Source organism: Corvus cornix, unplaced genomic scaffold (assembly GCF_000738735.6).
Source record: "Corvus cornix cornix isolate S_Up_H32 unplaced genomic scaffold, ASM73873v5 scaffold1, whole genome shotgun sequence".
In the NCBI taxonomy this organism is placed as follows: Eukaryota; Metazoa; Chordata; class Aves; order Passeriformes; family Corvidae; genus Corvus; species Corvus cornix.
This window is the reverse complement of record NW_024108678.1, coordinates 155,353-181,510: the sequence shown is the minus strand read 5'-3', so window position 1 is coordinate 181,510 and position 26,158 is coordinate 155,353. Positions and strand designations below refer to the sequence as shown.

The window sequence follows — 26,158 nt, the reverse complement described above, 5'->3', positions numbered from 1 at the left end:
GGGAGCACCCCGTGTCCACCCGATGTCCCCCGAGTCCTCCCCCTTTTCTCCCCTCCGCGTTTCCCCCCCCCCCCCCCCCGCGTGTCCCCCCCGCCCCCGCCAAGGAATTTTCTCCAAAAACACGATGAGCTCATGGGGGGGAGGGGCGGCGGGGCCCCGCCGGGGGGGTGCCGGCCCCAGCCCCACTCCCGCCACGCTTATTATTTGATTTATCGATTTGTTGATGTACAGGTTTGTAGATTTATTGATTGATTTCACACTCGGTCGCTGCCACAGCCCTGGCCCCGAAGTCACCCTCTCCCCCACGGTGTCCCCATCCTTGTTCCCCATGTCTCCACTGCCCCTCCTCCTCCAGCGCCCCCATCCCTGTTCCCATTGTCTCCATCCCCAGTGTCCCCCTCCTAGCCCTGGTCGTCCCCCTCCCCATCCCCGGTGTCCCCCGCTGTCCCCCACGGGAGGGTCCTTAGCTCCCCGGGGGTCCCCAGCTCCCGCAGCCGGCCCCCCTCCAGCAGGGCCACCCTCGGCGCCCGTTGGGCCAGGGCCAGCCGCCCTGTCACCAGCAGCACTGCCGGCCCCTCCCCTGTCCCGGGACCGCCGGGACACAGCAGCTCCTGCTCCACCTGCGGGGACACGGCAGGGTCAGGGCACATGGGGACACGGGGGGATGTGGTGGAGATGGGGCACATGGGGGTGTCAGGGGACCCCAGGGTGGGGAGCACAAGTGAGGGACGTGGGGAGTGGGGACATGTGGACCCAGAGGACATCGGGTCCAAGGGGACTCTGGCTTTGGGGTCATGTGGGACCCAAGCGATACGAGGATGTATTTGGCGACATTGGGACCAAGGGGACACAGGGGCAGGGTCCAGGGAATTTGGTGACCCAGGGGACTCCAGGAGACATGGGGGACAGCAATCAAGGGGACACAGGGAGTGAGAACAGAGGGGACATGGGGCACAGGGGAGACAAAAGGATTGAGGACCCAAAGGACATGGGGAGCAGGAACCCAGAGGACATGGGGGCAAGGAAGGGACCCAGGGGATACACAGGGACCAAAGGGACACAGGGGCAGGGATCCAGGGAATTTGGTGACCTAGGAGACCCCAGGGGACATGGGGGACAGCAACCAAGGGGACATGGGGAGTGGGGACCCAGGGCACATGGGGACCCAGGGGACACGGGGCATATGGAGGACATAAGGATTGGGGACCCAGGGGACACAGGGAGTGGGGACCCAGAGGACATGGGGGATGGGGCCATGTAACACGGACAGGGCTGTGACCCACCTGGTGCCGGGTCACAGGGTCAAGTGCCCGCGTGGGCTCATCCAGCACCAGCACTCGGGGGGTCCTGAGCAGGGCCCGGGCCAGTGCCACCCCTTGCGCCTGCCCCCCTGAAAGCTGCATCCCCCGCGGGCCCACCTCTGGGGACAAAGGGAACACCATGGGAACGCCACAAGGACACGGTGGGGACACCACGGGGACATCGTGTGGACACATTGGGGAGCCGCACCCACTGTGCACCCACGTTTTGGGGGACAGGGAGGATGCAGAGAGGGGATACCGAGGCGACACCAAGGGGAATTGGGAGCAGGCAGAGAGCAGACAGTGAGAGGACAACAACGGGACACAGTGGTGACAGCATGGGGACACTGAGGGGACACCATGGAGACACATTTGGGACACAAAGGGGAGACACTAGGGATATGTTAGGAAGCTACACCCCCTGCACCCTTAGCTCTGCGGTGCACAGGGAGAACAAAGACAGGACAGCGAAGGGACAGTGAGAAAACAGAGAGGACATGGACGGGACAGCATGGGGAGACCATGGGGACACTGTGGGGACAGTCAGAGAATAGTGAGGGGACAGAAGGAACATGGTGGGGAGACTGTGGGGACATTACAGACACCTTGGGGATGGTGAGGCAACATCATGGGAACAGCAGAGGACACTGTGGGGACACTATGGGAACATCGTGGGGTCACGATGGGGACACATTGGAGAAACTGGGGAGACCAAGAGGACACCTTGGACACATTATTGGGACACCTTTAGGACATCTTTGGGACACATTGAGGATGCTACAGGGGGACCATGGGGGCACTTGCTGTACCTGTGTCGTAGCCATGAGGCAGCTGTGTGGCCCAAGTGTGCACTCCCACCCGCTGTGCTGCTGCCATCACCTGTGTCCACTCCTTGTGTCCCCAGCCCAGCGTGATGTTGGCGCTGAGGGAGCGAGACAGGAGGGACGGGCACTGCAGGACACCGGCCACCTGCAGGGACAGGGACAGGGAACATGGGAGGACATGGGACCACAAAAGGATTTGGAAGGGACAAGGAGGGGACATCTGGGGGCATGAGGTGGTGGCAGGGTCATGGTGAGGCTGGCTGATGACATGGGGATCGCTGTGGAGAACTGTTGGGGACACAGGAGTGACCCAGGGGTGGCAGTGGGGATATGTTGAGGACACAGGGTGACATGGTAGTCATGACTGTTGGGACAATGGGTGACCTGGGGGTGGCCATGGTAACCCACTGGGGACACAGGGGTGGAATTGGGGACCCAGGGGGTGGCACTGATGCACCCACTGGTGACCTTGGGGTGGCAGTAGGGACCCATTTGAGGCACAGGATTGACCTGGGGGTAGCAGTGGGGACTTGTTGAGGACCGGGTGTAGACCCAGGGGTGGCTCTGGGGACACGTTGGGGACAACAAGTTGCCCGGGGTGGCCATGGGAACACATTGGAGAGGTTTGGTGACAGGGGGATGGCAGCAGGGGATGGATGGTGACCCAGGGGTGGCCCGTGTGTGTCACCTGTTGCCGCAGAGCGGGGTCTGCGCGGGGGGTCAGGGGGGTCCCGTCCAGCAGCACCGTCCCGCCCGCCAGGGGGCGCAGCCCCAGCGCCGCCGCCGCCAGGGAGCTCTTCCCGCCGCCAGGGGGCGCCAGCACGGCCACGACCTCCCCGGGGCGCAGCGACAGCGACCACCCCCTGGCGGCGGGAACAGGGATGGCACCGACACCCCCGGCCCACCCCGGCCCAAATCCCCCCGTGTGCCCCCCGCGGCCCCAACACCCCGGACCACCCCGGCCCAAATCCCCCCGTGTGCCCCCCGCGGCCCCAACACCCCCGGCCCACCCCGGCCCACCCCGGCCCAAATCCCCCCGTGTGCCCCCGCGGCCCCAACACGCCCGGCCCACCCGGCCCACCCCGGCCCAAATCCCCCGTGTGCCCACCCCGGCCCCAACACCCCCGGACCACCCCGGCCCACCCCGGCCCAAATCCCCCCGTGTGCCCACCCCGGCCCCAACACCCCGGACCACCCCGGCCCACCCCGGCCCAAATCCCCCGTGTGCCCCCGCGGCCCCAACACCCCCGGCCCACCCCGGCCCAAATCCCCCCGTGTGCCCCCCGCGGCCCCAACACCCCCGGTCCACCCCGGCCCACCCCGGCCCAAATCCCCCCGTGTGCCCCCCGCGGCCCCAACACCCCCGGCCCACCCCGGCCCAAATCCCCCCGTGTGCCCCCCGCGGCCCCAACACCCCCGGCCCACCCGGCCCACCCCAGCCCAAATCCCCCCGTGTGCCCCCCGCGGCCCCAACACCCCCCGTCCCACCATGTTCACAACACCCCTATGTCCCCCCATGCCCCTATGTCACCCATCACCTTGAGGACTGGCTCGGACTGCCTGGGGTACGTCATCCAGACATCCTTGAGGCACAGGCCTTGAGTCTGTGTGGTCTCCTGGGCCCGGGGGGTGACAAGTGATGATGGCCCTGTGGGTGCCACCATCCTGGCCTGCTCCAGCAGCTCCAGGAGTGTCTCAGAGGAGCCAACGGCCTTGGCCAGAGTCGGAAGATACAGGAGCACGCCCTGGGAACATGGGGGACATTGCGGACATGAGAGACACAGGGACATGGGGAGGACACATGGAGACATGAGGTGACACGTAGCAGCTATGGCATGGCCTGGAGACATGGGAGGACTTGGGGGATGCAAGAGACATTGGGGAAAAAGAAGACAGTGGGACATGGTGGGACATGGGGGGACATTGGGGACATGGCAGAGCCTGGGGACAAAGGGGAGCATGGGGGAACATGGGGACAGGGAGAGGCACAGCCAGGTGCGGATGGGGCTTAGGGACATGGAGGGGACACAGCAACATGATGTTGGAGACTGGGGGGAAACATGGCTGGGACAGGCTGGGGACATGGATGGGGATGTAGGGACCTGGTGGGCACATGGCAGGTGCACACTGGGACATAAGTGAGGGAACATGGGGACATGGAAGGCACACAACAAGGAGGGGCTGGGGACACAGGACACAGGGATGGGAACATGGCCAAGAGGACATGGGGATATCACTGGGAGGATGTGGGGCCATAGGGACATGGTGGGAGGACATAGGACACAGTGACTCGGGAAATGGGGCTGGGGGCAGGAGAGGACACACTGGGGACATGTAGGAGACACGCTCATCACCTCCACAGCCGTCGTGAAGTACAGCTGGCACATGAGGACAGTAACCAGCTCCCCACGGGTGACAGTCCCTGCGGCCACCAAGTATCCCCCCAAGAGGAGCAGCGCCAGCTTCAGGGCCAGTGCAGGGAACTGGGGACACAGGGACACAGGGTGTCAGCCCAGTCCTATGTCACTGTGTCCCCCAGCCCCATGCCACCATGTCCCCTTCCCAGGCCACCCATCTCATGCCCCTCAGCCCCAGGCCACCATGTTTTCATGTCCCCTGTTCCCACACTGCTGGTCCCCATGTCCTGCCACCCCGATGCCACTGTCTCCCTGTGTCCCCTGGCCTGTTTCCACTGTGTCCCTGTGTCCCCCAGCCCCTGTCACCACGTCTCCCATCCCTGTGCCACCATCTCTGTATCCCCATGTCCCCTGTTCCCATGTCTTCATCCCCTTGCCACCACATCCAATGTGGCCTCCTGCTGCCATGTCCCCATGTCCCCTATTCCAATGCCACCACATTCCCATGTCTCCCAGCCCTCTGCCACCATGTGCCCTTGCCCCCAGCCGTGTGCCAACATATCCCCCATTCCCACACCACTGTTCCTTATCCCCCTGTGCCCCCAAGGTCCCCATGTCCCCATACTCCACTGGCCCAGCGCCCAGCTGCATAGGCCAGCGCCTCCATCTGCTCCAACTGGTGTTCCTGGGCGAGGCGCTGCCGGACGCGCGCGGTGACACCGGCCTCGTGCCCAAAGGCCCGGACAGTCTTTATGGCCCTCAGTGACTCCAGGGCCACTGCAGTGGTGCTGGCTTGTGCTGCCCGCACCTGCCGTGCCAGGTCCTGGGGACACAGGGGACAGGGGGTCACCTCGGGGTCACAGTGGAAACAAGGAGGTCACCATGGGGACACAGAGGGGCCACCACAAGGATGGATGGGGACAGGGGGTCACCACAGGGTCACCGTGGGGTCACAGAGGGGACAGGGGGTCAGCACAGGGTCACCATGGGGCCATGAGAGGACAGGGAAATCACCTCATGGTCACCATGGGGATGGGGGGTGGGGGGACAGGGAGGGGACAGGGGACAGGAGGAGGTGACAGTGGGCATGGGGAAGTGACAACAGGCACAGGGAGGGGACAGAAAGGACTTGGAGAGAACTCAGGGTGCAGGTAAGTGATAAGGGGCCCAGGAAGATGACAAGGGGACAGGGAGGTGACAGTGGGGACAGGGAGGTGACAAGGCACATGGGGAGGTGACAAGGGCCCCTCACACCCCATGTCCCCTCAGTACCTGTTCGATGCGCCCAACGATGCGTGGCAGCAGCAGGAAGAGGGGCAGTGCCAGGAGGGTGAGCAGGCCCAGCACCGGGGACAGCCAGGCCACTGTGGCCAGCAGTGACACAGCCCGTGTCAGCGACCACAGCCCCGGCACCAGCGCGTCACCCAGCGCCGAGTGCGCCGCCTTGGCGTCCCCTGTCACCCGCTCGGCCACCGCGCCTGGCGTGTCCCCCAGGCTGCCCCCCGGACCGGGCAAGTCCCCACGCAGCACCGCGGCCACTGCACCGCGCTGGAGCCGGTCCCGCGCCCGCGTCAGCGCCACAGCTGCCATGCTGTCACAGACCAGCTCGGTGATGGCACTGCGGGGACAGCAGGGTCACGGGGGCACGGGGTCACTGGCACCTCGGGGTGTCCCCGTGACTCCGGTGTCACCCACCTGCCGAGCCCCACCAGCACCAGGGGCCACACGACTGCCATTGCGTCCTCCTGTGTCACCTGGTCGGTGACACGGCCCGTGAAGTACGGGGCAGCCACCTCACCTGTGGGGACATGGCATCAGGGTAGGGGTCTCGAAACGCCCCAAAACTGCGTGGTGACCCCAGAACTGGGGGCTAAGGCCCGAAAATTGGATCCTGACCACTCCCAGAACTGTGTGTTGAGTCCCAAAATTGGATCCTGATTCCCCAAATTTGGTCCTGACCCACATATTAGTTTCTGACCTTCCTCAAATCGGGTCCTGTCTCCCCCAGATTGGGTCCTGACCCCTCATATTGGCCTTACAACCCCCCATCGGGTCCTGCCGCCCCCTCCCGCCAGTCATGTCCCCACCCTTCACCCAATCGGATCCCGAAGCCCCTCAAAGGGGTCCTGCCCCCCACCAGGTCGGGGTCCCCCCGTACCGAGCGCCGAGGCCGACATCAGCCCCCCCACCAGCATCCAGCGTCCGCGCTCGGGGCCCAGCAGGGCCAGGAGCCGGCGTGTGGGGGGAGACAACATCGGGTGTAGGGGACCGGTGGGTCCTACTGGGTCCTGGTTCTGCTCCCACTGGGTTCTGGTGGGATCCCGGTTGGTTCCAGTGGGTCCCAGACGGTCCGTGTAGGTCCCGGTCCTGCTTCCAGCGTGTCCCAGTCTGGTCCTTTTGGGTCCCGGAGGGTGCTGCTCTGACTGATGCCGCCCCGCTCCGGCCCGGTCTCTTCCCGGCTGCCGCCGCGATTTCCCGGAAAGCCAAAAGGGGGGCGGGGCGGGGCCGGCGGGAATCCCCTGGAATCCCAGCCTGACCCGCCCACGCTTGGATCGGCGTCTCTGATTGGTCAGCGTGGAGGTGACATCATCGGTTGCCGGGCAGAGGGAGCCGGAGCAGGTTGTGAGCAGGAGGAGCCGGTGCCGGGAGGGGGGGCGGGGGAGGGGGGGCGGGGTCTGGGCGGGGAGGGGGCGGGGAGGGGGCGGGGAGAGGGTGGAGGAGGCGGGGCCAGAGCGGAACGGGGCGGGGCTCGAAAGCGAAACCTCAACGGACCTTTCTGGGAGCTACTGGGGGGCTGAGTTGGGAGCAGTGGTGTGGTCTGGTGAGTGCCCAAGCTGGACTGGAAACACTGATGTGGGCTGGGGAGCTGAGAGGGATGGACTGGGAGCACTGGTGTGGACTGGGGAGCAACCCAGTCTCCACTGGGAGCACTGGGGTGGACTGGCGAGCGCCCCGTCTGGACTGGGGAGCGCCCCGTCTGGACTGGGAGCACTGGTGTGGACTGCTGAGCTCAGGGGGCTAGACTGGTAGCACCGTAGTCTAGGCTGGGACCACTGGCGTGGACAGGGGAGCACCCCAGTCCTAACTGGTTTTAACTGGTGAGTTCACAGGCTGCTGATCCTTCCCCGAGGGCCACCCAGGGAGCACTGGTCTGCACTGGTCCCGCCATGGCGCTGCCGTCCGCAGCTCTCCTGCCCGGCCTTCTGCTGGTGGCCGACGCCGTGGCGCTGGTGCTGCTGGTGCCGCTGGTGCCGCTGCTGGCGCCGCTGGGCGTGGCGGGCGCGTGGCTCGAGGCCGCCCTGCGCCTGCCCGTCCTGGCCGCGGCCACGCGGCTGCTGCCCCCGCGCCGTCCCTGCGGAGCCACCGCGGCCGCCGTCACCGTCGCCGCCACCCCCGCGGCCTTCGGAACATTCCGGCACCTCCTGGGGCCGCCCGGGGCTGGCCCGGGGCTGTTGGCGGCCGCCGCGCCCGCCTGGCTCGGGGTCACCCACGCGGCCGCCGCAGTGGCCCTGCTGGCCTGGGCCACGCCCCCGGCCCCCGGCGGTGTCCCTGAGACCCTCGGCGACGTTCCCAAGGCTCGTGGCAACCGTCTGGCGCGTTCTGCAGTTGACCTGGGAGGAGCAGAACGTCCTTGGAGCTGCCTTCCTCTGCCTCGTGCTGGCAGCCATTGGTGGGTGACGTGTGGTGAGAGGTGCTAACACCCCAAATTTAGGTTCTGCAGCCCCAAATTGAGAACCCCCCCCAATTTGGGAACTCCCCCCAAATTGGGTGCTGGCCCCTAAAAATTTTGTGCTGAGCCCCTAAATAGGTGATGACCACCCTAAAATTGAGTGGTGACCCCCCTAAATTGGGAGTTGACCCCTTCAGTTGGGTGCTGACCCTCCAAATGGGGTTCTGACCTTGCAAACTCGACTGTTGATCCCCCAAAATTGGGTGCTCCCCCTCAAACATAGGATCTGATGCCCAAAAATGGATGTTGACCCCCAAGGCATTGGGCCCTGATTTCCCATTCTTAGGTTCTGACCCCTAAAATTGTGTGCTGAACCCCCAAAAATTGGTACTGACCGCCTAAACTGGGTCTCAAACCCCTAAATTTGGCACTAAAACCCCAAAATTGGGTCCTGATCTCTCTAAATTTTCTCCTGCCCAAATTGTGTCTTGCCTCCCCAAAATTAGATCCTGATTCCTCAGATTGGGTCCTGCCCCTCCCAAATCAGGGTCCCTCTGTGTCAGTGGTCACACCTATGGTGACATGGCCTTGGTGACACCCAGGGGAGACGTTGGGACCATACGTCACTGGGAAGGTGCTGGATGCCATCGGGAGTGGGGACGGACTCACCGCTGGAGCTGTCGGGATGGTGGTGGCTGCCGGAGCTGCCAGGTGGGTCACAGCATTCCCGGGGCCTGTCCCCATGTCCCCAGCATCCCTGATGTCACCATGTCTCCATGTCCCCCCAGTGTGCTGTTTTCCGGGTGCCGTGGGGGGCTCTTCACGCTGTTGGAAGCGCGTCTCCATCAGAGCCTGAGCCTCCGGCTCTTCTCTCACTTGGTGCGCCAAGACCTGGACTTCTTCCAGGGAACCCCGGCAGGTAGTGGGGCACGGCCCAGCCCCAGCCCACCTGTCCCATCCCATCCCAACTATCCTGTCACCCCAGTCCCCATCCCAGCATTCCATCCTGTCCCAACCATCCTACCCCCATCCCATCTTATCCCATCTGTCTGTTATGCCATCCCCATCCCCATCCCCATCCCCATCCCCATCCCCATCCCATCCCCATCTCCATCCCAATCCCATCCCATCCCATCCCATCTTCCTGGTTTCGTTCTACCCCAATGTCCCATCCTGTCCCAATCCCACTTTCCCATTCTATCCACTGTCCCATCCCCATTATTTTCATTCCGATGGCTCTCTCCCATTGCATCTTCCCACCTGCATCTCACCATCGCCGTCATCCCATCCCACCATCTCCATTCCCACCATCCCATCTCCACTGTCCCATCCCACTTTACCCTGACCATCCCCATACCCATTGCCATCATCCCATCCCCCTGGTCCCCATCACATCATTCCCATCCTGTCCCCATCCACCATGGTCCCAGTCTCTTTTCCTGCCCTGCAGCTGAGCTCGTGGCTCAGTTTTCCATGGAAGTGCCACGGGTGTGCATGGCAGCACCGAGTGGAGCCAACCTGCTGTTCCGAAGCCTGGGAATGGCGCTGGTGGTGGGGTCGTTCATGGTGGGGCTGGCACCGGGGCTGGCGCTGCTGCGCTGCTGCAGCTGCCCCTTGAAATCGCCACCCACCGCATCCAGAGTGCCCGGGAACAGGTCAGGAATACAGGAGGGAAACAGTGGGAAGGAGACACAGAGATGGGATAAGTGGGTGGGAATGCTGGAGTTGGGATGGAGGCCAGGGGAATGGGATGGTGGGAATGCTGGCATGGGGATAGAAGGGAATGGTGGAGATTGGAATGGTGTGGATGGGAAGAGAAGGATGGGATAAGGTGAGATGGTGGGGAAGAGACAGGATGGGATGGGATGGGATGGATGGTGTGATAAAACAAGGACAGGGGTTGGGATGGGGTGGTTGGATGGGGACCAGGGAGATGGGAGTGGGGATGAGGACCAGAGGAATGGAATACTGAGAATGAGAATGGTGGGGATGGGAATGAGTGGGGATGGGAATGGTGGGATTAGGACTGAAAGGATGGATGGGAATGGTGGGGATGGGAGAGAGGGGCGTAGGATGGTGGGAATGCAATAGTGGGGATTCAGTGGGTGTGGTGGGATGGGAATGCTCGGGACGGGATGTGGATGGTGGGCCAGGAAGGTGACCTGGGAAAGTTGGAGATGCCCCAATGCTGCCACAGGCACTTCAGCGATCCATGCTGGAAGCATCCGCCCGGACAGCCTCGGGGGTGCAGGAATCTGTTGCCGCCATCGAGACAATCCGTATGTTTTCGGCGGAAGAGGAAGAGGAGGAGCAGCACAGATGCAACCTGGTCAAGGAGCTGAGGCTGAAGGAGCAGATGGAGCTGGAGCTGGCACTCTTCACCCTTGTCAAGAGGGTATGGGGGGACCGGGAATGGGAATGAGGACACCAGGGAATGGGGACACCAGGATCAGGGATGAGGACACTGGGAATGGGGATACTAGGAATGGCGACACTGGGACCAGGAATGGGAAACCAGCAGCTGAGAAACCAGCACTGAGAGCAGGCATGGGGACACCAGAACAGGGACACTGGGATCAGGAATGGGCATGCCAGGAATGGGAATGGTGACATTAGAAGCAGGATGGGGACACTGGGACAAAGGTTGGGAACATTGGAATCAGGAATGGGGACATCAAGATTGGGACGGGGACACCAGGAAGAGGAATAAAGACACCAGGAGCGGAATGGGGACACCAGGAGTGGGATGGGGGCACCAGTATCCCTGTTCCCACCCACAGATGCTCCAGCTGGCCATCCGGGTCCTGGTGCTCTTGCGGAGCCACCAGCAGCTCCGTGATGGATACATCACTCCTGGGGTCCTCGTCACCTTCCTGCTGTACCAGGACACAGTTGGCAGCCATATAGAGGTGATCCCATGGAATCCACATCTGTCCATCCATCCATGCTTTTGTCCATTCTGGTGCCACCCCCTTCGTTGTCCCTAGGTGCTGCTCTACGGTTTCAGTGAATTCCTGAACAAAGCGGCTGCCGGACAGAAGATCTGGGAATACCTGGATCGGAAACCCACAGGGGATGTCGGGGGGACGAGGGAGCCCCCTGAGCTTCAGGGCCACGTCACTTTTCAGAAGGTTTCCTTTGCATATCCTGGGAATCCAGAGCACCCTGTGCTGAAGGTGGGTCTGGGGGGAGGTGAGGTTTCCCAGGGGTGGGAATTCTGATGTCATTCCACAGGACACATTCTTTGAGGCAGATCCAGTGGAAGACTGGGCATTCCCAAGAGTGGGAATTCCAGCATCATCCTGTCCATCCCACAGGATGTGTACTTTGAGCACATCCCAGGGAGGGTGGGATTCCAGGGGGTGGAAATTCTGGCATCACCTGTCCCCATCCCACAGGATGTAACCTTTGAGGTGCGTTCCGGGGAGGTGACAGCGCTGGCGGGGCCCAATGGAAGCGGGAAGAGCACGGCTGTGGCACTGCTGGAGCGGCTGTGGGATCCTGGGAGTGGGAGGGTGCTGCTGGATGGGATCCCGCTGCCAGAATATGAACACCAGTACCTGCACCGGAAGGTAGGGACAGCAGAGACACTGAGAACACTGGGAATGGAATGGGGACAGGGATGGGGACACTGAAATGGAATTGGGACCTGGGAAGCATGGGTGGGGCCATCAGGAGCAGGAATGGGGACACTGGGAAGAGGGATGGGGACACTGAAGTAGGATGGGCACAACAGGAAATGGGATGGGAACACTGGGAAGCGGGGTGGGGATGACAGAGATGGGGATGGGGAAAATGGGAAGTCAGGGATGGGGACACTGGGGACACAGATGGGGACAATGGGATCAGGGATGGAGACTATGGGGACACCAAGGTAGGATGGGGCTGTGGAAGGGATGGGGACACCAGGAGCCAAGACGGCATCACAGAGCTCAGGGCTGGGGCAGGTGGTGCTGGTGGAGCAGGATCCCGTCCTGTTTTCCGGAACAATCCGTGAGAACGTCGTGCTGGGGCTGGAGCACTGTGAAGAGTCAGAGCTGCGGGAGGCTGCCACTGCTGCCGGAGCCATGGACTTCATCCAGGGGCTGGAGCGGGGCTGGGACACCGGTGAGAGCCAGGGGGATCCCAGGATCCTCTGGCAAAGATGGGAGAGCATGGTGGGTGGCAGATGGTGGGGTGTGGGGGGATCCCTGAGGTCAGATCCCACTGATGCCATGGGATTGCTCCCACAGTGGTGAGGGAGTGTGGGGGGTATGTAAAAATGGGGGGACCCCTCTCAGGCTGGGATCCCACTGATCCCAGGATCCCCCCCAGAGGTGGAGGAGCACAGGGGGTGAGGAGAAGAGGGGGAACCCCGGGGCTGGATCCCACTGATCCCAAGGGATTGCTCCCGCAGAGGTGGGGGAGCATGGGGGGCAGCTGGCGGCAGGGGAGCGGCGCCGCGTAGCCCTGGCCCGGGCTCTGCTCCGGCGTCCGGCCGTCCTCATCCTCGACGAGGCACTGGATGATGGAGATGAGGGGCGGTGAGTGGGGTGGGATGGAGGGGGTTGGTCGGGATAGGGGTGCAATTGGTGAAAATGGGGTGTGATGGTATGGCTGTGGAGAGGTGGGATGGCTGGAATGGGATGGTGGGATGGGGACTGGAGAGACGGGATGGTGCGAATAAGGGATAATGGGGTGGAATGGGAATGATGTGATGAAGACAGGTATTGGATTGGGTGGCATGGGTCAACAAGGTGGGGAAATGGGACAGGATGGTAGGATGGGAATGGTGAGGATGGGATGGAGACCAGGGGTGTAGGATGGCAGGAAAGTAGAATGAAGGGATGAAAACAAAGAGATGTGATAGGATGGGATGGGATGGAGTAGGAATGGAGGGGATGGGAATGCTGGGATGAGGACAGAGACATGGAATGCAATGGGAAGGGTTGGGGTGGTGGGAGTGGGGTGGGATGGAACAGTCAGGATGGGGATAGTGTGGACAGGATGGCACAATGGGCATGGGAGGTGGGAGATAGGATGATGGGGATAGGGTGGGACTGAGAGGAATGGGACAGTAGGGTGGGATTGGATGGTTGGGATTGGGTGGGACCAGGTGGGACTGGGTAGGACTGAGCTGGATGGGATGGGATGAGAGTTCTTCAGCCCCAGGCACAGCACTGGCTGCGCACTGGGCTGGCCCAGACCGTGCTGGTCGTGTCCCACCGGCCACGGGTGCTGGATGCGGCCGATCGCCTCGTGGTGCTGGAGCGCGGAGCCGTGGTGGAGACAGGAACGCCAGCAGAGCTGCAGGAATGCTGTGGGGCCTACAGCCGCCTCCTCCTTGGCGGAGGCCCCCAGGATGGGCAGTGAGAAGGGGGCTGCGTCCGGCCGGTAATAAAGGGGAATCGGCCCCAGTGTCCCCATTCCTGGTGTTTGTGTCCCCATCCAGCTCCTGGTGTCCCCAGTCACAATGTCCTGTGAATCCCTTATCCCCATGTCCTCTGGATCCCAACTCCCTGTGTCGCCTTGGTCCCTGTGTCCCCACCATGTCCCCTAGGTCCCCACATTCCCTGGATCTCTGTGTCTCCTGGATCTCCATTCCTCATGTCCCCTGTATCCATCCCTGTATCCCACACGTGCAGATTACCTCTATCCAAGCCCCACCATGTCCCCGTGATCCTTGGTCCCCATGTCCCCCATGTCTGCTCCTGGACACGGGACACTGAGTGGGAAATAAATCCCAAAGGATGGGTCTGGGTGTGTGTGTCTGTTATGATCCAGTTTAAACCCAGAAGAGCAAAGAAAATTAAGTCTCCATGTATAAAGCAGAAAAAACTTTGAAGGTTCAAAATATACCCAAAAATGAGATTAAAACCAAACGGGATTAGATGTTGGTGCCAAAAAATTGGTATGTTTTATTTAGTAGTAAAAGAGGCAAACTGAAAGTAAGAAAGAAAGACAAAAAGAAAGAAAAAAGAAAAAGAAAAAAATTGAAAGAAATAGAAGTGTGCATGGGCACTAGGGGGACAGGGAGAGAGTGACAGGGGTTAGGTAGAAGCATATCACCCATCCAAGGGTCCCAGCTTTGTCTCGTTGCTCCCCTCCATCTGGTCTGCTGGTGGTGAGGGTCCATGCCACGCCGCCGCACACCAAAGAGTGCAGAATCCCGTGGACTAATACACACTTTGGGCAGGTGGGAACGCCCACGTGCCTCCCTTGCAGGGGCTAGCTTGACACACTGTCCCTTGCAACACTGAGGGTGTGTTGCATCATCTCTGGTGCAGGGTCTGGGGGGGGCCTTTGATGGGCCATATCACCCCCTCTGTCCTTCATGTGGATGCAGCTTCTCCCTGGGTGAGGACCCCTCAGCTGGGTTCCTTTGCACAGTGGAGGATGGGCAGTCACTGCGCCTCTGACCAGAGCCTTTTCCAACACACATCCAGAGCCTCTCTCCCTGCCACCCTTTGGTGCAAGGGTCTGTGCGAGCCGGGCAGTTGATAGCCCTGGGACTGTGGCCTCCACCCCAAAGGTGCTAAGCTTGATCCCTCTGCATTTATTCTTCTCCCCCAGCCCAGACCTGAGTCGATTTTATCTTACCTTCATCAGTGAGCAGTGTGTAGGGCCTCTCAGAGCCTTATTCAGGGTGTGGTAGTCTTCTCTGCAGCTTTTGTAATACAGTTTTGAAAGTCTTCATTAAAATGTTTAAGCCATAAACTATATTTCAGTTTCTGACAGTGTCATATCTTCATCCCACTCCTGCTGTCCCCACTCCGAGTTCCTGGTGTCCCCAGTCCTCTCCCAGTGTCCCCCTCCCTATCCCCAGCGTCTTCATCCCAGTCCCCCATGTCCCCTTTTCTGTTCCTGGTTCTCAGAGAGGAACTGCTGGGCACTGCAGGAGGGAACCGGGATTTATTGCCCCAAACGAGGGTATTTTCACACCAGAATTAAAACATTTGGAATAATTGTGATTCTTGTGTTTAAAACATGGGAAAACAGGAAGTCAAGCTGTTGGGAAGAGCTGCTGCGTGGTGGGTGGGTGTTGCAGTGGGGATACTGCAACATGCATATACCAAACCAGGAGTCCCGTGGAAAGGAAATATATATGGACAGACAGATTCTTGATAGCTGTTTCAGAGAGATGTTTATTTCTCCAGCCGCATGGCCGGAGCTCTGCGAGGAACTGTTCCAGTCACGGGACCAAGGGTCCTTCTGCCCGCGCAGGGAACACAAACCAACCAATGGGAACGAGGCTGAGCAGGGGCAGGGAACCCCCGTGTCTGTGCCCTCAGGGCCCCTCTCCCAGGGCTACACGGCGGGGAGGGACCCCAACACCTCACCCGTTTTATTTTAATAAAAGGAGAATGAAAACAACTGGATAAACATAACAAGAACAGTTTCAAAACAAAACAAGCCACCCTCCTGAGTCTTTAAATGTCCAACAGATTCTGTGGAACATCTTAGGGCTGACAGAAGGGAGACAGAACTCTCTGAGCATGCTTTGTGGGGAAACTGAGGCAGGAGAGGGTTTAACTTCTTCCCTCCCCCTTTTCATCCCCCACTCGGCATTGGAAAGGGATTTTTGGGGAAACAATTGGCAAAAGCATGGTTTTGTGAGGGAAACCATGGTGAAAAAACGGATTGGGAATACACTGGGGGTAATAGGACATAGGGTAAAAGGGAAAGGTGGGATTAGGAAAGGGAGACTGTGGGGGGCTTACAATGGAGATATTGTCTAACATGACTACGATTTTTTGCATATATACTGCCTTTTACAGGAACACCATCAGGCCCAGTGACCTGCGATGCTTGTAACCCTTTTCTCCCTGTGTAATTTTGAATTCCACCACCTCTCCATCTCCCAAGCTTGGGATGCATTTTTCAGGGTTATTCTTTTTAATAGCAGTTCTATGCACGAATATGTCTTGCTGGTTGTCACACCTTGTTATAAAACCATAATTTTGCTTAACATTATACCATTTTACTATCCCTAAGATCTTAGTTACTATGATCTTTTCCTTTTTCCGAGTGGCTGCTGTTTTCTGTCTCGCTGCGTCTTTGCTCTCTCTTTCGGTCGCTCCCGTGTTGGAATTGTCGGGGCTGCTGGTGCCTGCGCGCTCTTCCCGGGGTCGCGTTCGGGGCTGCGCGGGCGCCTCTGGTCGCAGCTTCGCTGCCGCTGCCGGGCGCTGCACCCACGTCTCGGCCGGGCCCCCGAGCGATGCCCCCCGCGCCCTGCTCCAGCGCACGTTCGGCTGGGCGCGGCTCCGCTCCACCGCCATCACCGCCCGCCGCCGCCCGCGCGCCGCCCCTCTCGGTCGGGCGTTCACGGGGCTCGCTCCACCACGCTGCGCGCGGCCGGCGGGCACCGCCGGGTCCCGCCGCTCCCCGCTCCGCCACCGACACTGCGGCTCGCTGGCTCCGCCCGCACGCGGGAACTGCCTCGCTGCTGCTCGCAGAGCGCTCGGTGCACGTGGCCTGGGCCGCACGGTCCCTGCGCCAGGCTTCCCTTCGCCAGGACACAGCTGACATTGCTCAACAGTCTCGGTAACTAAATAATATTCACGAAAATATTCTTCCATCGGCATATATTTTGACTCCATATTAACTGTGTCCAAACGGTTTTCCAAAAGCCCTTGGTAAGAATTAAATCCCAAGAAACATAGAAAAAGTTCTTAAACAACCATGCCCAGAAGTGTTTCAGTTCTTTTTGAGCTTGAATCAAGCTAAAATTCACAAATCGTTGTTCAAGAATCATTTTTTAAGTTTAAGATAAATGTCCCATATGCGGCTCTGAGAGCCAAGAGTCTTCCCACGGTTCCTCCATAGTTTAGATATGGAATAGCAAAGCAAAACCAAGAAGAGGAATCCAAAGTTTCCAGGGTTTACTCACACAAATCAGTCGCTTAGGGATCGGGGATCGTTCTGCTCACAATTCTCCACCATTTGTTGCAGTGGGGATCCTGCAACACGCATATATCAAACCAGGAGTCCCGTGGAAAGGAAATATATATGGACAGACAGATTCTTGATAGCTGTTTCAGAGATGTTTATTTCTCAGCCGCATGGCCGGAGCTCTGCCGAGGAGTTCCAGTCACGGGACCAAGGGTCCTTCTGCCCGCGCAGGGAACACAAACCAACCCATGGGAACGAGGCTGAGCAGGGGCAGGGAAACCCCGTGTCTGTGCCCTCAGGGCCCCTCTCCCAGGGCTACACGGCGGGGAGGACCCCAACAGGTGGGAGCAGCAGGATGAGCTCTGCCAGCACTTTGTGGCTTTCTGCAGCGAGAGGAAAGGTGTTGGATCTGGCAGCATGGATCATTCAAGTGGTGATTCCTGCCGGCATGAGAGTGAGGGTTGGTGTCACCCTGTCCCTGTCCCCATCCTGCACGCTGGATCTGGCGGAAGAGCCCATAGAGAGCAGGAACTACTCTGGAATCCCACCAGATCTTACTGTATCCATTCCGCCCCAATTGTGCTCCATCAATACCACCCAATCTGCTTTGGAATCCCCCTGATCCTGTTCTGGAATCCCACTTCGATGCTGCCCCATCCATCCCAACTGATCCTCCTCTTGAATCCAGCCCAGATACACTCTAGAATTCTGCTTGATCCCAATCTGGAATCATGCCCTGGTCTGGAATCCCACCCTATATTCCTTCTGGAATCCCACACAGATGCTGCTGTGTACCTGCAGTCAAGCAAGCAATTAGTTTCTCTGCCTGTTTCTGCAGAATGAGAAGATCCATGAGATTCCAGCATGGATCACACACTGGGATTCATCTGCATGGAGGGGATCCAGAGCTGGATCTGCCACTGGTACTCACTGGCCACTGCATTGTAGCCATTCCTCTCCCTTTTCCCTATGGAATTAAAGCGTGATCAGCAGGCACAGCACAGGATCCCCAGAATGCTGTTGGGCGGATTGGTACTCATCCCCAACCAACATCCCACATGTTACCAAATTGGACCTTCCAGATGCTGAATCCAATGAGGATCATGACACAGCAATGACGGACACAGCGACCATCACCGAGATGAGATTCCAGCATGATTCCAGCTCTGGGAAGCGCAAGATGGTGAGAAGGGGAAGGGGAACCCCCACCCTGCTGCTTTGCATTCCCAAATTCCTCATTCCCAAATTCTCAATTAACAGATTCTGCATTCCCGGCCTTACCCCAGATGAACATCCCAGGCTCCAGCATTCTGGGATGCTCCACCTGGCACTGGTACTGCTCCCGCTCCTTTGGCAGTGCCTCCGTCCTGGCCCAGGTGTGGAAGGTGCCATTGCTGTTGGGAATGATTCCACCCCCCTCATTCTCCTGATCCTGGATTTCCTTTCCTCTTCATCCAGCTGATCCTGATGGTCCTGGGGCAGAATCCGTACATGTGGCAGGACAACACCAGGATCCCATGTTCCACTTTTCTGTACACATGGATGTCAGGGGGTTCTGGGAATGGGATAATGGAGAAATCCATCCATCAAATTCTGATGGGAATGGGACAATGGTGAGATCCACCTATGGAATTTCAATGGGAATGGGATGGAGGTGAAATCCATTCACAGAATTCCCATAGGAATGGGATGAGTGTGAGATCCATCCATGGGATTCCCATGGAATTCCCGTGTTCCTGAATTCTGCCCTCCCAAATTCTACATTCCCCTGGGAATTCCACCCCCACATTTGCACCCCAGTACTAATGTACTGTACAGTACCAATATCCAATGTATTTCTAAAGTCATTCCACATAGATGTGCTCTAGCTAATACATGCTGTTGTCAGCCACAACCCCTTCAGATTCCCAGCACCCCCAGGTGATCCAGGCAGCACCGTCAGCCACCACCAAACTCCTGGATCCCAGCTTGAAGATGAAAACCCACCCATCATGGCCTTCCCCACGGATTCCATGGATGTTCCCATTGAACAGGAGGTTGCAGCTGCAAACCTGCTGCAATTGCACTGCACTGTGTGGAGACCTGGAGGGGTGGATCAGACCCATGGAGACCCACGGAGTTGCATCCCAGCCCCAGGGAGCCCCATCCCAGCCCTATGGAGCTCCAGAGTCTGATGGAGACCCACAGATCGCATCCCAGCCTCACAGATTCCGCCAGACCCTTGCTCCACCCTCCCACCCCCACTGTGGTTATCTCAGGCCCACAGCATCTCCAGGTTGCCGGCAGCCACACACTGGTTCCCCTTGGCAATCCAGGTCTGGGTGTCCCAATATTCCATCATCCACGGCACCTTTGGCTCCATCCATGCCCTGCTCACTCAAAAGGGTTCCTGTCCATGTACCCCATGGCCACGTATGGGGAAACCCCAGGCTGGGCTCTGACACTGGACAGGAATCACAGGGTGTGGAGAACTGGGGGGACACAAAGGTTGGGGGGTCCCAGGGGGCCTCATGGATCAAGGAAAGGGAGACGGTGTAATAAATAACAGAGAATAGAAATTCTCAGTTCCCCTGAAGTTGCTGGATAGAACTTCAAGACTAACTGGCAAAAAAGATAAAAGGATGTAAAGGCGTGCACCACAGGATGATAAATGTGTCTGGAACCAGTGAAGAAACAGATAAAAGACTACAGTGGGGTTTTTGGCAAGTTACATAACAAGAAGCAACAATGCATGCCCAAGGAAAAAGTTCCAGGAAAGGTCACCTTTAATATCAAAGCATTTAGTGAATATGACCACCAGAGACTCCTTTAGATGACCCTCCAGGACCATAAAACAACTTCCAGTAGGAGGCAGATGCATGCAAATGAGTTCTAGGAAAGTGATGTTTCTGTATTAGCTAGGAGATACATTGTAATGAATACGTATGATTATGATGCATAAATATCTGGTTGTAAAGTCTCACCTCAAACACTGAATAAGGAGATATCCTCCATGTGTCCTGCACAGACAATGCCTGCTCTCTAATGCTTCAGATTGTGTTAGAAAGTTTATTTTCCAGCAGATTTCAGTATCAGGGAAAGCTGGGAAAGCCAGGAAGGGGATGTGGGGATCCCAGGGTCAAGGAAGGGTGGGCGCAGGGGCTCCCAGTGTCAAGGAAATGGGGAGAGCAGGGATGACTGGAAGGTAGGTCCAGAGGGTCCCTGGTATTGAGGAAAGAGGGGGTATGGGGGATGAGAAAGGCAGGAATGGGGGTCGAGGGGCTCCCAAGGTGAAGGAAAAAGGGGAATATGGGGTCTGTGAGCGGCGGGGTGGCCGGGAAAGGGGATGCAGGGTGTTACTGGTACAAAATAAGGGGGTGCAGGCGTCTTCCAGTGTTGAGGAGTGGCCAGAGGGGTCCGGGTACCGGGAAAGCGAGCTCAGGGGGGTCCCAGTGCCCGGGAATGGCAGCTCAGGGGGTCCCTATACCGGGGGTCCCACTCACCCCCGCCACCCCCCCCAGGAGCGCTGCCGCCCCGGCCCCGCCCCCAGGGCGCCTCGGGCCGCGATTGACAGCCCTGCTGGCCAATGGAAGGCCGCGCCTGCAGTGACGTCACGGCGGCTCGGGCGGGGCGTGAGCGGCACCGGGAGCGCGGCGGGGCGAGGGCTGCGGGTCGCCAAAAAATCACCGGCCAGAGCATCGCTGAAAAGCAGATTTAATGTAAGCGACAAGATGACAAGGCTCGTTGGCAAGGTTCGCTGTACTGCTACAGACAGTTAAGGGAGACCGAGGGGAAAAGAAAGAAAACAACAACAACAAAATCCAGTCAATCAAAACAGAAATTAACTGTCCGTATGTGTGTGTGTGTGTGTGTGTGTGTGTGTTTAGGTGCGTGTGACAAAGGATAGAAAGGGCAAGGATAAAAAGGAATATGGCCTAAAAGCTTGACAGCTCTCAAACTGAACAGTACTTATACCTTAACAATTTGATGTCAAGTTGTATTCCTTTATTAAATTGTTAACATATAACTTAAAATAAACTTACATACAGGCCTAACTTAGTTAGATATCTAAGGTACTTTAACACCTAAGACAGCATAATTTCTCCCAGATTTGCTATGGCATGTGCACACAAGAAAGCACACAGATACAAAGAGTCAGTGCAAGGTACCTGTGAAAAATTCCCCTCCAAGGCACTGAAATACTCCCTGCAGATGCCTTGGCATCTTCTCACCAAAGGGAAAAGGCTGAGGCCTCCAGGAGTGGGGGCATCGGCAGCCCAGGAGCCGTCGTCCTTCAGGGATCCCTCGAGTGCAGCCAACGGGAGAGTTCCTGGCTCACAGGGGCCCCACTCACAGGGACTTTGCTGCTCACCGCTGCTGCGGCCCAGCACAGCTCCAGGGGGCTCCTTTGGCACCCTGGGGTGGCCTTTAGTCACAACAAGGTTTCATCCTGGCCCCACTTGCGATCGGCAGCTTTCATTCAAAGTGTGAGAACAAGGATGTTGTCTAATTAAGGCAAGAAAAATAGTTACCAAGGGTGTTCATGAAGCAATCAGGAGCTCCCTACACAGCGGCACTGCCTGGAAGTTCAAGAGGAGCTTGGCCCGGGTGAGGTTCATCAAGGCTGAGGCCTAACAAGCATTTCTCAGATCATGGTGCAGCCTGGAAAAGGCAGGGGGCAAATGCACCACCACAGGGAATCCCTGGGGATTTACCTGGATCCCCCTGGGAAACTCCTGGGGAATGCATGGGACCCCCCTGGATCTTCCTGGGACTCTTCCCATGACCCCCAGTTACAGTGTACCACAGTCCTTGTGCCTTGCATTTCCAGTGCCCCCTTTCTCAGTGTCTCCCATACTGCTATTCCCCATTCCTGATGTCTCTCTTTCCCAGCGTTCTCCATTCCCAGAGTTCCCCATTCTCGGTGTTCCCCATTCCTGGTGAGCCCTGTTACCAATGTCCCTCATTCCTGGTGTCCCCCTGCTTGCGGTGGTCTTGCATCCTAGTGTCCCCAATTCTAGGTGTCCACTTGGGGTTTGACACTGGCCCGACGCCAGGCACCCACAAGAGCCACTCGCTCACCCTCCCCTGCCACAGCTGGGCAGAGGAGAGACGGAAAAAAAGAGAACAAAGGCTTCATGAGTTGAGATAAGCACCGGGAGAAAACACTTCAAGGGCAAAACAGTCTTAACTTAAAAGTTACAAAGTGAATTTATTGCTAACAGAAATATCCTTCAGAGGAGGATAATGAGAAATAAAATACGCCCTTAAAAACACCTTTTCCCCCCCAGCCCCTCCCTCCTTCCCACCGACAGCGCAGGTCACGATCGTGTCAGTTGTGCTCATCTCATGGTCACCTCATGGTCACAGTTATGGACATATCATGGTCATCTCTTGGTCACAGTAATCTCAAGATCTCATGTCAGTCAACTGATTGACATCTCTGTTGATTTCCACTGCTGAGGCACCACAACACAAGCCCATGGCTGGTCCCTGATGCGGGTGGAGCAGATGCCAAGGGTTGGTGCCATGTGTTCCAGCAGATGAACATTGGCTGGAGTTGGTCTGCAAGGATCTCGACATTGTGTTGTGATCCCATTATTAAAAGTTTTAGAGAGATGCCTCTCTCTGAATTAAGGTCCAAAGAAGACCATGTGACAAAGCTAATAGTATGGATTTTATTTAACAGAAAATGAGAGAGAAGGAGAAAGAGAAAGAAATAGAAAAAGAGGTGGGTGGAAAGAAAGAGAGTGACAGAAAAAAATATCACCACTCTGTGGATCCCAACAGCATCCCATTGGGCCTGTTACAAATGAGACAGGAGAGCTTAGACAAGTCTCTGCCTTTGCCCAGGTTTCTGGCAGTAGGCACCAGCTTTATTGAGGCAGCCAGCACCACAGAACCCACTCTTGCTCACAAGTTCTTAAAAATGACCGATCAGGCCTATTACAACTTGAATTATTTATTGAATAGACAAAAGGAAAAAACCAGACATGAGACTTTGACAGGCTTACTTACTACACAGGATAAACAAAAGAAACACTACTGGTAGGTTTATAAGACAGTGCATGATAATAAAGGTACCTATGTTACAGCTAGTGAAGAAATAGTATAGATTAGGAGCCAATGTCACTTACCAGCAAATGATAGTGGGGTGCAGAAGTCTCTTTCCTCTCAATCCCCAGGGGAAGTAACTCGATACTGACATCTCCGCGTTGAGGAGAACTCTACACACACTCAGAGTGTATAAGAGATTTCTGATTTTATGAAAATTGCAGTGCTCTTGTACAAGGCCTTAAAAACTGTCCTGTGTGTGTGGCTTTCTCAGAGTGAGGGGTTTTACAACTGAGCCGTTTTGTGTAACAGAGGATGGGTGTTCACTGCCTCTGACCAGAGGTTACATCGCACCCCCAAAATTCTCCACCTCCCCTCTTGGCTGGGGGGGTGTGTACAAGCCTGGCCTCAGTAGATGAGCCTGTGAGCTATGGCTGCCCCACCCCAAATGCAACCAGAGCTGATTTTCAGGACAGTTGCTGGGTTTGGCTTTCTGGGGGATGCTTTCTTCTCCCTCAGCCTTGTTTACTTCTCTCTAGGCCTGAGATAATTGAACAAGAGTGTCACCTTTCTGTTATCTCAGGTTCCCTTAGGCGGTGTAACTCGCAGTCCGAAGTTCCCCTGAGGAGGCATCCTCAGGGAGGGGTGGGCTTCGGTGGTCGCAGCATCTTCATAGAGTTTTGCCATAATGGGCAAAAACTCCTTCAGAGCAAAGTTTAAGCCATTAAGCACAATGTTTCAGTCTCTGACACACCAACACCATGAAGTATCTCGAGGCTTGTCCCTGATCCCAACAGGACAGGTGGGAACAAGTCGCCTGGAGAGGTTGTGGCTGCACCATCCTTGGAGCTGCTCCGGGCCAGGTGGGGCGGAGTTTGGAACAAGCCCGGGACGTGCCCGCACTCGGCCCCCGCCGCAGCCGCCACGGCCGGGACAGCGCGGCAGAGCCCGGCCTGGGCGCCCCCCACCTCCCCCCTGCCCACGCTCCCCTCCCGGGGGCCGCCGGGGGCGAGGGGGGCGCAGGTGGGATCCAGGTGGGCACTGAGGGAGCTGAGGGTTCTCCTGGCAACTGATGAGTCAGCGTGCCCTGGTTGACTGAGGATTTTTGGGGGTTATTTCAGGCCCGCCTGGTTGCTGGGCTTCAGGGACGCGCGCCCTGATCGGCTGACGCCTGTCGGGGGCTGTAGCCGCGGGTACGGGGCGTCCTGGGTGGATCGTGGGCTGCTGGGTCTGGGGGCACGGCGGGGGTGTACCTGCTCAGACCCATCAAGACTCAGATAACAGACAGATTTCAACCCCCTCCACAGCCCCCTCCAACACCCTCACAGCCCGCCCAGGATCACCCCAACCCCCTCAAAACCTCCCAGTCACCCCGTTCTGCCCCGCCCGTGTCACCAGGGGTGCAGAGGAACCGATGACACAGAGTTGGGGGTGCCAGGACCTCTACAACTCCTTTACTGCTGCTCCAAAGCGCCCCCAAAATTCGGGGAGCCAGATCCCTGGGCTGGGGGTGTGCGGGAGGTTCAGAGGGCACTGATGGGGTGCAGCGGGGCTGGGGTGGGGGTCACTGGGACACAGCGGGAGTGGGGATGGGGCGCTCTGGTCTGGCCCACAGCAGAGAGTGAGGGGCTGAGGTTGCAGCAGGAGCACAGGAGCCCTATGGGGAGAAAAAAGGGGGTGACAGTGGGATGCGGGGGTCCCATCCCCGGGGAGGGCGCACATCCAACATGGCCGTGGCCCGTCTGGCAGCAGTGGGGGGACCTCACCTCGCGCAGGGCAGAGGGGCCACGGCCATCACCTGCAGCCTGGTGAACATGGTGCCCTCAAACAGAGAGCCCCGTGAGGACCCCCACTCCAAATCCCCCCTCACCTTCTCCCGCAGGTAGAAGCTAAGCCCCAGCGCCAGGAAGAAATCCCCAACCCCTGCCAGCATCTTGCAATGTCCAGAGGTATCTCTGGGATGCAAGGGGGTCAGGATGGGGGTTCAGCACCTCCACAATCCCCCTCACAAACCCTCCAGGATCCCCCAAACCACCTCTCAGCCCACCCCAGGACCCTTAAAACCACCTCACAGCCCCATAAAAGCCTGTAAGACCCCTAAACTCTCTCCCAGTTACCCCCAAGACCCTCCAAACATTCTCTCAGCCTCCCCCTAAACCCCCCCAAACCATTCCACAGTCCTCCCAAAGGACTCTCCAAAGCCCCACATATGTCACCCAGAATAGCCCTAAACCTCATCCCAGCTCCTCCAAGATCATCTCAGGACCCTCCTCATAGACTAACAGCCCAATCCAGGACCTGCCAAACTCCCTCCCAGGTTCCCCCACACCCTCTCACAGCCTCTATCAGCACCCCTCAAATCCCCCACTGAGTGTCACAGCTTTCCCAGGACCACCCCAAGCACCCTCCATCCCGGGGGGAAAGTCAGTACGGGAAGGTCAGGAATCCTCCCTCTCTCTCTCCCCGGCACCGTGCCGGCTCAGAGGGTGCTCCAGGCTGACGTGCTCCACCTGGCAGGGGAAGGTGACCCCGCACCGGGAGAGGAGTTTCCAACAGTTCTCCCCCCACCCTCCCCGCTCACCCGAGAGCTCCTCACCCGCAGCCGGAAGGGCTCCCAGCACCACCAATACGGCCCCAACGCCAGGGCAGGTGTTGACACCCCAAAAGCAGCGGCGCTGTGACGCGGGAAGGTCCCCAAAGCGGCCCCGCCCCGCACGGCACTGGGAGCACCAGTCCGGACCAGTGCGGAGCGCGGGCGGGCGGCATCAGCCGTGCCCGGGCAGGGCCGGGCCCCGCGGGGCTCCCGCCCGCACTCGGCCCCCGCCGGGACAGCGCGGGGGGGCCCGGCCTGGCCGCCCCCACCTCCCCCTCCCCAAATTCCGCTCCGGGGGGCGCTGGGGGCGGGGCGGGGGGGCTCAGGCGAGCCGCACTGGGAGATGCGGATCTGCCCGGCAACTGATGAGTCATAGCCGAGACGCGCTCTGATTGGCTGAGGGCTGCCGGGGGGTCTCTGAGGGCCCTGGGGTACTCGGGCCCGCGAGCCCACCCGGTAACTGATGACTCCTCCCGTGGCGCGCTCTGATTGGCTGAGCGCTGCTGGGC

General features: G+C 58.7%; 3 protein-coding genes across 3 annotated transcripts; 1 reads left to right on the top strand and 2 right to left on the bottom strand.

Annotated features, from left to right (window-relative positions):
- Nucleotides 1-401: 401 nt before the first annotated feature.
- Nucleotides 402-6,983, bottom strand: LOC120412065 (antigen peptide transporter 1-like). The gene is made up of 10 exons (XM_039572391.1): nucleotides 6,641-6,983; nucleotides 6,178-6,280; nucleotides 5,755-6,100; nucleotides 5,108-5,305; nucleotides 4,480-4,608; nucleotides 3,665-3,870; nucleotides 2,814-2,988; nucleotides 2,111-2,270; nucleotides 1,284-1,420; nucleotides 402-620 (listed from the first exon to the last, which is right to left on the bottom strand). The coding sequence occupies exons 1-10, from the start codon at nucleotides 6,735-6,737 to the stop codon at nucleotides 402-404; spliced, it is 1,770 nt and encodes a 589-aa protein (XP_039428325.1). The 5' UTR covers nucleotides 6,738-6,983.
- Nucleotides 6,984-7,333: 350 nt separating this feature from the next.
- LOC120412070 (antigen peptide transporter 2-like) lies at nucleotides 7,334-13,888 on the top strand. Its single transcript, XM_039572402.1, is given in 15 exon segments — nucleotides 7,334-7,396; nucleotides 7,593-8,066; nucleotides 8,068-8,152; nucleotides 8,755-8,863; nucleotides 8,941-9,071; nucleotides 9,603-9,743; nucleotides 9,746-9,807; nucleotides 10,350-10,547; nucleotides 10,933-11,061; nucleotides 11,140-11,328; nucleotides 11,551-11,724; nucleotides 12,100-12,259; nucleotides 12,549-12,679; nucleotides 13,304-13,485; nucleotides 13,487-13,888. Coding segments are annotated over 15 exon segments (2,271 nt in total). The 3' UTR covers nucleotides 13,530-13,888.
- Nucleotides 13,889-17,892: 4,004 nt separating this feature from the next.
- On the bottom strand, nucleotides 17,893-19,364 carry LOC120412064 (class I histocompatibility antigen, F10 alpha chain-like). Its single transcript, XM_039572390.1, is given in 6 exon segments — nucleotides 17,893-17,990; nucleotides 18,089-18,130; nucleotides 18,133-18,189; nucleotides 18,305-18,470; nucleotides 18,472-18,553; nucleotides 19,288-19,364. Coding segments are annotated over 6 exon segments (522 nt in total).
- Between the last annotated feature and the right edge of the window lie 6,794 nt (nucleotides 19,365-26,158).

What these genes read in the sequence shown, in the direction of transcription:
- LOC120412065 (XM_039572391.1), bottom strand. Translation starts at nt 6,737, where the DNA reads ATGTTGTCTCCCCCCACACGCCGGCTCCTGGCCCTGCTGGGCCCCGAG. An exon ending in GCCTCATGGCTACGACACAG is followed by an intron (nt 1,421 to 2,110) that starts GTACAGCAAGTG and finishes CTTTGTCCCCAG; the next exon opens with AGGTGGGCCCGCGGGGGATG. An exon ending in ACCCTGTGACCCGGCACCAG is followed by an intron (nt 621 to 1,283) that starts GTGGGTCACAGC and finishes GTGTCCCCGCAG; the next exon opens with GTGGAGCAGGAGCTGCTGTG.